This window comes from Cannabis sativa, chromosome 4, assembly GCF_029168945.1.
Source record: "Cannabis sativa cultivar Pink pepper isolate KNU-18-1 chromosome 4, ASM2916894v1, whole genome shotgun sequence".
NCBI lineage: Eukaryota > Viridiplantae > Streptophyta > Magnoliopsida > Rosales > Cannabaceae > Cannabis > Cannabis sativa.
Genome location: NC_083604.1, coordinates 301,696 through 314,048, shown reverse-complemented (window position 1 = coordinate 314,048; position 12,353 = coordinate 301,696). Strand labels below are relative to the sequence as shown.

Here is a 12,353-nt window from a genome sequence, read left to right as displayed (position 1 = left end):
TACTAATTAAATTAGTTTGGTATTTAAATTGGATTTCAAGTTATATTTAAGTTATTAGTAATATTAACTAAAACATATACAAAATATAATATAACACACAAAATAAATATTATCAAAAATATAACATAAAATTATTAATTTTATAATTTTAATACAACTCAATTAATTTTAAAGTAATACAATAAACAATGATTAAAATATTTCAAAATATTCAACGCAACAACTAATAATAAGATATAGTTTTTAAAATTTTCTCTAATTAAGTGTGGAAGAGTGTAGGAAAAACTAATAAATAATAATAGAATATATATATTTTTATATATAAAGAAATATATTTATTTTTAATATATATTATTTGCAATTGAATTTAATCGGCCTTGACAACGTACATTATTCACTATTCAATCCAATCTAATTATTTAAATTAAGTATAATACAATTTAATTGTAATTGGATATTAATTTTTTATAATTTGATTAAATTGAATTGATATTGGATATAATTGCATAATATAAATACTATAAATTATGTTAAAAAATATAATAGTGTCACACAATACTATAATACCAAATACTTATGCTCTATTAGAATATTTATTTTGTATTTAAGTTTAACATAAGTATTTTAACTATTATAAACTTTTTTTTAATTGAAGTTTAAGTATTTTAAACTTAAAAAAAAAATTAACTTTTCCAAAAAACGAGCTTAAAAGATTAAATATTTTACAGTCAATTATTTTTTTTATTTAATTACCAAATCAAATGTGGATATAGTCATTCTCAAATATTAAGTTGCATCCTCGTCACCATGCTTTATTTATTTAATTATGAGCAAAAGATGATTTATATATGATCTTACCATAACCAAACAATGAATTAATCATAATTATATAATCGATTATGATTATATACGTAATTATGATAAAATCATTGTTTATGATTGTATATATAATTATGATTATTTAATTGTTTGGTTATGGTAAAAGTAAAAGTATGATTGTTTTTGTTCTTTTGGTCAACATTATATTAATACTCATATTATATATATACTAGTTTTTAAGTAAATTAATTAAAAAATAATAATAAGACACATGTCCTATATACTAAAATTTACATATATAATATTAGTTTTAGGTTTGCCATGGTATACTTAGTACTACTATAAAAATATAATTAAATTTATTGTTGATTTACTATTTTGTTTCTAACAAATTATTGTAATAATTTATCTATATAATTATAATATCATTTATTTTTTTATTTATCTGAAGAAAAAAATCACTAACATAAAATTTGTAATTTTGTAGAATACATACGTAATAATTAAGTAATATATATACATAAGGAAAAAAAAAAAAAAGATATTCATGTTCCTTACAAAATATATTTATATATAATATTTTAATAATTATATGTGTAAATATTGATATAAATGAGATAATAAGGAATATTACTTAACCGATTATTATTATTATTTAGGACCGTTAAAAAAGCTATTTTGGAACACATTTTTATCTGTTTCGGTATCTAATAAAACTTTTTAGTTTAATTTTTTATCATGATCGTGTACGTTGTAATTATTTAGGATCACTTATAAATTTTTTAAAAATTATAAATAGTTTAGGAAAATTCTACAATGCACTTTCTTAAAATAGATACATTGATGCACCCTTATCTGTTTTAGCACCCGAAATAATTTTTTAGTCAAATTTTTTCTTATGGTCATGTACGTTATAGTTATTTAAGACATCCTGCAAAATTTTAAGAAATTTGGAAAATTTTAACACGCTGAAAACTAAGTTCAAGCAGTGTATTGCACACATGACTATTTTATTTTATACGCGTGTAAAATAGACTGTTTGAACATTGTATATTATATTATAAATTATTCGAAATTTATCAAAATTTTGTAGGTTATCTTAAATAGTTATAACGTACATGAATATGAAAAAAAAATAGATTAAAAATTTTTCTGGATGCCAAAACAAGTCAAGGGTGTATCAGTACATCCCTTTTAAGGGGGTGCATTGTAGAATTACCCAATAGTTTATATAGTATCTAAAATAATGTTAAAAAAATTTAGTTGCAAAAAGACTGTTTTTCTTATACGTTAAAGATTTTACTATTTCATTTAAAATGATTTTATTTTTTGAAACTATATTTTCTCTCAACGTGACCAATAGAAAATTAATGGACAATGGTCTTGGCTTCCTCCTGTAAAATTTTATGATTTGTTGAATGTGTAGGGTGAGATTTTAAAAAAAACACTAACGAGTGTAAGAGTGAGGAAAAAACTTGTTAAAATTTACCCTAAAAATAAGACCATGTTCAATTTTTGAATTAAGGAGCTATTTTAACCAAATTTAACACGAAATAAATCTTCATATTCACGACTTAGAAAAAAATATTTTGAGATGGATTCGTGCCACATTTCACAAAGGGGTACCACTATCAAAAAAAGTGAGTTTTTCACAATTTTCGATTAAAATGATTATTTGCTTGAAAACAACATTTTCTCTCAACGTGAATAATAGAAAAGTGATAGACAACGGTCTTGGCTTCCTCCTTGTTAAATTTCACAATTTGTCGAGATGCCTCTGGTGAGATTTTCAAAGAACACTAACGAATGTAAGAGTAAGAAAAAATGTGTTGAAATTTACCTTAAAAAGTTGAACACGTGATATTTTTGGATTAAGGGGCTATTTTAACCAAATTTAACACAAAACTAATCCTCATATTCAAGACTTAGTAGTATGAATTCATTCTAACTAGTGGGAAAAAATATTTTGAGATGGGTTCGGGCTACATTTTACAAATGGGTACTACTATAAAAAAAAGTGACATTTTCACAATTACGATTAAAATAATTATTAGTGCTTGAAAACATTCTCTCAAAGTGACCAATAAAAAAGTGATGGACAACAGTCTTGGCTTCCTCCTTGTGAAATTACACGATTTTTCAAGATGTGTAGGGTAAGATTTTAAGAGAACAATAACGAGTGCAAGAGTAAAAAAAAAAAAATTCTTCAAAAAAAGAACATTTATAATTTTTGAATAAGGGGTCATTCTATTCAAATTTAACGTGAAATCTATATATATATATAAATATATTCACGTCTTATTAGTATGAATTCATTGAGACTAGTAGGAAAAAATATTCGAGAAGGGTCAGGGCCATATTTCACAATGGGGTACCACGTACTATCAGAAATGTGAGATTTTTACTATTCGATTAAAATAATTATTAGTGCTTGAAATCTATATTTTCTCTCAACGTGACCAATAGAAAAGTGATGGACAATTGTCTTGGCTTCCTCCCTATTAAATTTCACAATTTGTCGAGATGTGTAGGGTGAGATTTTAAAAGAACACTAACGAGTATAAGAGTAAGGAAAAACTTTTCACTCTAAAAAAAAGAACATTTTCAATATTTGAACTAGGGTGTCATTTTAATCAAATTTAATGCGAAATCAATATTCATAGTCATGTCTTAGTAGTACGAATTCATTGTGAATAATGTGTAAAAATATTCTGAGATGGGTCTGGACCACATTTCACAAAGGGGTACCACTATCAAAAATGTGAGATTTTTACTATTTTCGATTAAAATGATAGTCAGTGCTAGGAAACTACATTTTCTCTCTACGTGACCAAAGAAAAGTGATGGAAAACGGTCTCAGCTTCCTCCCTATAAAATTTCACGATTTTTTGAGATGTGTAGGGTGAGATTTTAAGAAAACACTAACGAGTGTAAGAGTATAGAAAAAACTTGTTGAAATATACTCTAAAAAGAAGACTATTTTCAATATTTTAATTAAAAGCCTTTCTCACCAAATTAATCTAACGTGGAATCAATATTCATGATCACGTCTTAGTAGTACAAATTCATTATGACTAGCGCGGAAAAATATTATGAGATGGGTCTCGGCCACATTTCACAAAGAGGTATCACTATGAAAAATATGAGATTTTCACTATTTCGATTAAACTGATTGTTACTGCTTAGAAACTATATTTTCTCTCAACGTGACCAATAGAAAAGTGATGAAAAACAGTCTCAGCTCCCTCCTTGTAAAATTTTACGATTTTTCAAGATACGTATGGTGAGAATTTAAGAGAACGCTAACGAGTGTAAGAGTAAGGAAAAAACTTGTTGAAATTTACCATGAAAAAAAAAAGAACATTTTCAATATTTGAATTAGAGGCCATTTTAACCAAATTTAACGCAAAACCAATCTTCATATTCACGTCTTAGTAATACAAATTTATTGTAACTAGTGTGGAAAAATATTTTCAAATGAGTCCGGACCACATTTCATAAATGGGTACCACTATAAACAAATATAAGATTTTTACTATTTCGATTAAAATGATTGTTAGTGCTTGAAAACTACATTTTCTCTCAACTTGACCAATAGAAAAGTGATGGTCACTGGTCTCGGGCTCCTCCTTGTAAAATTTCACAATTTTTCGAGATGTGTAAGATTTTAAGAGAACACTAACGAGTATAAGAGTAAGAAAAAAACTTGTTGAAATTGACCCTGAAAAGAAAAACATTTTCTATATTTGAATTAGAGTGTCATTTTAATTAAATTTAATGTGTAACCAATCTTCATAGTCACATCTTAGTCGTACGAATTTATTGTGACTAGTACGAAAAAATATGTTCCTAGATAGGTCTGGGCCACATTTCACAAAGGGGTACCACTATAAAAAATGTGAGATTTTTACTATTTTGATTAAAATGATAGTTAGTTCTTAGAAACTATATTTTCTCTCATCGTGACCAATAGAAAAGTATCGATAACGGTCTCAGCTTCCTCCATGTAAAATTTCATGATTTTTTGAGATTACTAGGGTGAGATTTTTCGGATCGGTTGTTGGATGGCACATACGATCCAATAGAGAATCGAACCGAGTCGATCCAATTATTATCTAATGGTCATCTAATTATATTTATATATTTAATATATTTTATTTAAAAAATATATTAATTGATTTTATTCTTATTGTGCACATCCACACATGAGATCAAAGAAAGAAATTTTAGATCTAAAATATGAATTCTTATCTTTCTAAAAACTAATAAAATTATCAGCGTGTATTGAATAAGTTTTATTTTTTAGCAGTTTTATTATGAGATCATGAGAATTATATTGGATTAAACTAATATTTATTATGTATGCTGGATTATTAGGTCTTAAATTATAAATATATTTTTTAAAATAGTAGCTAAAATGCATTGGATGGATCCAATCCAATCTAATAGAAAACCAGTTAATGCATCCAATAGTTAAAATCAATCTAATTTAATACATCCATTGAATCGGATGATAAAATCTAATATCCAAATATCTAGTAAATAATTAGATTAGATCGGTTGGGTACTTGGGTTGGGTCAAAATTAAGTAAATGTGATCCAATGAACTATTTTATCTGTTTATAATCTATAAATTGATAGCTAATAGACAATTGTCGATATGTCCGAGTGGTTAAGGAGACAGACTCGAAATCTGTTGGGCTTTGCCTGCGCAGGTTCGAATCCTGCTGTCGACGCTTTTTTCATTTTTTATTTTTTGATTGGATCTTTTCCTTTCTTCATTTTCAGAAAATTGAGAATTCATTCATTGATTGATATCTGAGATGGTTAGGGTCACCGGAAAGCACACATCAACGAGGTTACTCCTCATATGTGTAGCCCTTTTGGCCTTTGCTTTCCTTGCCGACATTTTCTGGGCTTCTTCACCTCGTTTTTCCTCTCAATGGACTTCTCAAGATAAACCCCAAACCACCATTGTATTGCCCCCAAAGGTAACACCTATCTTTTTTCTTCTTCTTTACTCTCATTGTTCTTTCTTTTGGTGATTCTTAATTGGGTTTTGTTTGGTTTGTGTGAATTCGTTGGGTAATGATTCACTTGGGTAATGATTCACTGAGTATGGTTTAAGCTTAAAGTATAGAACTTTAATTGGATTGTATTTTTAGTTTATGATTTTATGTTTGGATCTAGGGTTTAATGATCTTTAGATTGAAAGTGGGTTAGCTACTCAAGATGTTCATTGTGTTATTTGGAACAGTAACAAGTTTGCAATTTCTGAAGAATTCACTTTGATTCTCAACTGGGTCTTGTTTGGTTTGTGTGAATTCGTTGGATAATGATTCACTTGAGTAAATTGAGAGCTTTGATTGGATTTGATTTGTTGTATTTTGGTTGTAAATGTAATGGAATGAGTTGATGTTATAGCTATTTTTGTTTAGGATTTTATGTTTGGATCTAAGTTTTAATGATCTTTCAATTTGAAAGTGGTTTAGCTACTCAAATGTTAATTGTGTCATTTAGAACAATTCAAACTAACAAGCTTTATAAACTTTAGATCAAATCAGAAAGAAGCATCTATTAAATTGATAGATTAAGTATATCAACAATATGAGTTTGAATGTATGCAAAAGATAACATTTGAAAACGGTAACTAGGATTAAGATTACAACTATAGTAACTTCGAATTGAATAACCTACTCGGTTGATTTCTTCGAACTTTCGAAGATGAGTATGAACTCCTTGTTGATCAGCTCACAAAACTTCATTAGCAATCTCCTTGATCCGAACGAACTAACCTTCATTAGAGAATAACCAGGAGCGTTCAACAAAATCTAAAATAGAAACAGTTATGACAAAATATTATAATTTGGACAATATATGGTCCTGTAATGGAGCGGTTTCAATTGATCCCGATCAAATGAGGGGAAAAGAGTGTATTTTTGAACTACATTATAGAGTTTGATGGCACAGTTCTTCACTTAGATTGAATTATGAAACCTTATTCATTGTTTGTTAGTTAACTAATGCCATTGGTGTCTTATGAATCCATCATTGAGTCCTTATTTCATTTTGTTTATCATAACTAATGACTGATATTCCTGTTGCTCACAGGAAAAAACTATCAGATATAAGAATGAAACTGTTTCCGGGAGAATTCTTTCAGCAACTTATGCGGATCTGCCTGCACCAGAATTACAATGGGAAAAGATGGCTCCTGCACCTGTACCTCGTCTTGATGGCGCTGCAATACAAATAAAAAACCTTCTTTTTGTGTTTGCCGGATATGGAACCATCGATCTTGTGAGAACTTTGTCTTGCTCCTTCAATTTTTAACTTTTATGCTGCTCTTCTGTCTTCAAAAGCTCTATGATGTTTAGAAAACGATATAGACAAACAAAACAATATCTCACAATCAGCTATAAATAACTCCAATACATTATATAAAGCAAATACTTGCTATTGAAATTTAACAAATGGATACTTACATTTGAACTAAATGATTCTACTAATACAGGATATTACATGTTCATGACTAGATTCAAGGGGCAATACGTCCTAATAAATGCAATTCGATGGTTTCATACTGATTTATGCTAGAACAATATGCTTATGCTACATTGATTCTTTCGCTATGGATGCTGGTACATATGAATGTATGCATTTGAGACTTGTATAATGTTGTTAGGCTAGAGTTTTCATATTTTGAAGTGGAAGATATTTGTTGATGTTTGCTTGTTTGTGTTTATTTCGGAAAAGATTGTTTATTTTCTTATTCTATCATTACAAACAGTCATGGATCCTAATCTTCTCTTCTTTTTTCGTTGGTTGACAATCTACAGGTGCATTCTCATGTCGATATTTACAATTATTCTGACAACACATGGGGAGGAAGGTTTGATATGCCAAAAGAGATGGCACATTCACATCTGGGAATGGTAACAGATGGGGGATACATTTATGTCGTGACGGGACAATATGGACCGCAATGCAGAGGGCCCACAGCTCGTACATTTGTGCTCGATACCAAGACAAAGAAGTGGAACGACATGCCACCTTTACCAGTTCCTAGGTATGTACTTTAATCACGACTACGTTGATATTGGGACATGTATTCGTATTCTATTGCTAAAACTTATTATTGGTTCTTGTTTTAATGTTAGTATCATCAAGCAACAGAAACTGAAAAGCAAAGTCATTCCTAACCGAAAAGCTTCATTATCTTTTTTCGGGGCAGGGATGGTTAATTATAGTTGTATTCATGCAGTTATATGCCTTTGTTGATTTTGTGATCTGGGTATTGGAGTTTATTAGTCTCTGTAAATTATTGTAAACCGACTAAGTTCGTTCTCCCTTATATGAATGGTTTATATTGTTTACTTTTCAGGTATGCACCTGCAACCCAACTATGGAGAGGTAGACTCCATGTGATGGGAGGTAGCAAGGAAAACCGACATACCCCTGCACTGGAGCACTGGAGTCTTGCTGTGAAGGATGGTAAAGCGTTAGAAACCGAATGGAGGCCCGAAATACCTATTCCTCGTGGAGGACCTCATAGGTTTGTCTGAATGCAATGCACAGATGAAATTTCTTTTGAAAATGGTTTCCTTACACAGAAATGAAGAATTGAAATGCTTTTCATGGACACATAAATTATTACAACAACTAAAGAAATGCCGTCTGAATTATACTTTTTTTTCTTTTGTAGGGCTTGCGTTGTAGTTAATGATCGACTTTATGTAATTGGTGGTCAGGAAGGTGACTTTATGGCAAAACCCGGATCGCCTATTTTCAAGTGTTCTCGAAGGAATGAGGTAACGAAGTTTGTGCACCTTTTTTATCGTTGTAACTATTGTCATTTGATAGGAAATTTTCATTCATTCATTTATTTACTGAACTGTTAGTGTTAATGCAGGTTGTATATAATGATGTTTATATGTTGGATGATGAGATGAAGTGGAAAGAACTACCCCCAATGCCGAAACCAGATTCCCATATCGAATTTGCTTGGGTGATTGTCAACAATTCTATTGTCCTTCTCGGAGGCACAAGCGATAAGCACCCTTTAACCAAAAAGATGATTTTGGTTGGAGAAATTTTCCAATTTAACTTGAATAAGCTGGTAATACTCTCATTTTATCTATTACAAAATCTTTACTTACTTATCTTACAGAACCATGCATAGGGTCACAGTGTAATCGCTTCACACATTATAGAATTTCGCTTGGCAGTGTCTTCTTCGCGTTTGTAACTTTTCAGATTCATCTTCTTTTCACGTCGAACGATATTTTTAGATAGAAGTTATCTTAAAAACATGGTGGAACCCCTGTCAAGAACATAACTTTTGTTAGTAACAATTTGGATTTGTTAATTTCTATGAGAAGCGATTCGTAGTAATAGTACTAGAATGTTAGGTTGTGTTTGGTTAGAGGTAACGAAATGGAATGAAATTGAATCAATTTTTATTCTATTCATTTGTTTAGTTTGCATTTTAAAGTATCAGAATGTCTTTTCTGCTATTTTGGTAGAATGGCTATTCATTTTGAAATGGAAGAAAATATAAATTTCATTCCATTTTATTCCTGTGGTTTTATTCCTTTCAACCAAATGCAACCTTAAGTTTGATTTGATGTGTAATCCTTTCTATGTTTATTACAGGAGTGGTCAGTGATTGGAAAACTTCCATTCCGAGTAAAAACCACCCTAGTCGGGTTCTGGGATGGTTGGTTGTATTTCACATCAGGACAACGAGACAAGGGACCGGAGGATCCTGGACCGAAGAAGGTGATCGGAGAAGTATGGAGAACCAAATTAAAATTGAACTCATGATTTTTCTTCCCAATATTTTCTTCTCAAGTCAAAAGAGCCTCTTAGTGATTTTTCTTGACATTTGTTATATTCTTTTATGAGTTAGGAATTCAATTGAAGGTAAAGCAAATATTTTTACCCAATTCTCATAGTTAAAACACATTACTAATCATATATTTGTTTTGGTGAATGTATAATGGTATATATAGATGATACAATTCTCTTTGTTCATTTAGTCTTAATTTGCCTATACTACTGCACAAGCTTCTTTTAAGATTGTTACTTTTTTACTGACTCTGGTCTTTATTAGTATGTACTGTCCTTAAATGGATTAGACAACTTGTTTAAATAAATTTTATTTCTTATTTTTTAGGGATATATAGCAATGAGTTTATAACAATTTAACACATAAGTATTGAAAAGTATGAGCCAAGCAAGGAATTTGATTGTGCCAAAAAGCTTATTAACACACAAAAGTGACTATATATGGTGAAATCTTAATTACTAAGTAAGTAGAGAAGAGGTGTAATTAATTAATTAATTATTATAATTATCTTAAGAAATACATTTTACATTTTTATTCCTTGCCATCCTTTTGGTCCATTCCAATAGAAATTCTATTCTATTATATTATATATAGCTCAGCTTTAAGAATGTTAGGCTTGTCTTGTTATATGACTAGGCAATAACAATAACATTTTGCCAATTTTTGAAGTAGTTAGGTGATTTTATCCTAAGGCCAAGTTTATTACAAAGGGATACTAAAAACCATGAAGATTTCCTCCCATCTATTGCTCTTGCTTCTTTTTTCAGGTTATTACTCTCTCTCTCTCTTTATTATAAGCTGGATCGTTTTCAGAGTAGGGCGACCGGGCAGTAGTCCAAGGCCCCTTAACCCAAGAGGTCTCCCAATTTCTTTTTCTTAATTTTTTTTAACACTAATCTTAGTACTTTAGAAAAATTATTGTTAGAGAAACGGTTCAAAGACTTATTTGAATTTTATTTTGTTTTAGGTCCGATAAAAATAGAGACAATCTTAGATATAAGCTAGTTGTTAGGAATGTTTGAAGAAGATTTATGAATAAAATTATACATTGTTGAAATCCAAATGGTCTTAACATGTTTTATAAGATTAATCCAAGTAGTAATATAATTATTATGAATTTATTATTGTTGTTGAATGTTATTTTGATGATGATGGAATTAGAATATGGTATGTTTGTATGTGCAGTTGAATTGTTGGGATTTTTGAGTGAAGGAATGGTGAGGATACCAGAGCACACGTGTCAAAAGGTGGTGAAGTTGACAAAATGTGGTGATGAGAGTTGTAATGAAGAATGTTCAAAATTAGAGCCAAGTGGATTTGGAGTATGTAAAAATGGCCTTATTTGTTTTTGTACTTATTATTGTAAGCAACCCCCTCTCCTCAGCTAACTTACTTTTCTTATCATTATTAATTATGTATTATTATTGAAAAATTCAACCATACAACCCTTTAAAAGGATGAACCGATTCACCTTTGTTTATTTTGATACTCAAAATAATATTTTAGTCAATTTTTCTCATGGTTATATATATTATAATTATTTAACATATTCTGTAAAATTTTAAGAAATTTAGAAAAATTTAACACGCTGAAAACATAGTTCAAATAGTGTGTTACACGTGTGACTAATTTATTTTATACGCTTGTAAAATAGACTGTTTGAACATAACTTTCTATATTGTAAATTAGTTTGAATTTTTTTAAAATTTTGTAGAATATCTTAAATAATTATAATGTGCACTAATATTAAAAAAAATATAGACTAAAATTTTGTTTTGTATGCCAAAACAAGTGAATGATGCATCAATATATCCCCTTTAAAAGGGGTGCATTGTAAATACACCAATTATTATTTATCCACATTTTAATAATAAATAAATAATTATATTTTGAATTGTTCTCATTAAACTTAGAAAAATTCTACAATGCACCCCTTAAAATGGGTATATTGATGCACCCTATTTGTTTTAGCATCCGAAATAATTTTTTGGTCAAATTTTTTCTCATAGTCATGTACGTTATAGTTATTTAAGACATCCTGCAAAATTTTAAGAAATTCGGAAAAGTTAAACATGCCGAAAACTACGTTCAAACAGCGTGTTGCACGCGTGACTATTTTATTTTATACGCGTGTAAAATAGACTGTTTGAACATTGTTTTCTATATTGTAAATTATTCCGAATTTTTCAAAATTTTGTATGATATCTTAAATAGATATAACATACATGAATATGAAAAAAAATTAGACTAAAAAATTCTTCTAGATGCCGAAACAAGTTAAGGGTGCATCAGTACATCCATTTTAAGGGTGTGCATTATAGAATCACCCTTAAACTTATTACCAATTAATCTAATTATTTAAGTTGAGAAAATATATGATTACTTTTTATTAGAGGGTGTTATGATTTTATCTTGGTTAATTAATAATAAATATTGGCTTTTATTAGTGTAAGTTTGCTTTAGAAACAAAACATTGTGGCAATAATAATGTTTATGTCATCATCAAATTTTGATTAACAATAATTATAGAATGTTGTACACAAATTTATTATGTGGTTTTTTTAGGAGTGGTTAATAAAATTGTCACAATAAATTAATAATCATTTACACCATTTTTTTTCCTGTTAAGACACTATTTTTCTTCGTAATAATATCATTTATGATCTTCGAATGTTTAGCTCAT

At 29.1% G+C, this 12,353-nt stretch overlaps 1 protein-coding gene and 1 non-coding gene across 2 annotated transcripts; both read left to right on the top strand.

Annotated features, from left to right (window-relative positions):
* Positions 1-5,473: 5,473 nt before the first annotated feature.
* On the top strand, positions 5,474-5,555 carry TRNAS-CGA (transfer RNA serine (anticodon CGA)). Its single transcript has one exon. It is a non-coding gene; the product is annotated as a tRNA-Ser (tRNA).
* Positions 5,482-9,855, top strand: LOC115714892 (kelch repeat-containing protein At3g27220). The gene is made up of 8 exons (XM_061113109.1): positions 5,482-5,534; positions 5,608-5,810; positions 6,931-7,119; positions 7,659-7,888; positions 8,204-8,374; positions 8,525-8,630; positions 8,732-8,938; positions 9,475-9,855. The coding sequence occupies exons 2-8, from the start codon at positions 5,643-5,645 to the stop codon at positions 9,643-9,645; spliced, it is 1,242 nt and encodes a 413-aa protein (XP_060969092.1). The 5' UTR covers positions 5,482-5,534; positions 5,608-5,642; the 3' UTR covers positions 9,646-9,855.
* The last annotated feature ends 2,498 nt before the right edge of the window (positions 9,856-12,353 follow it).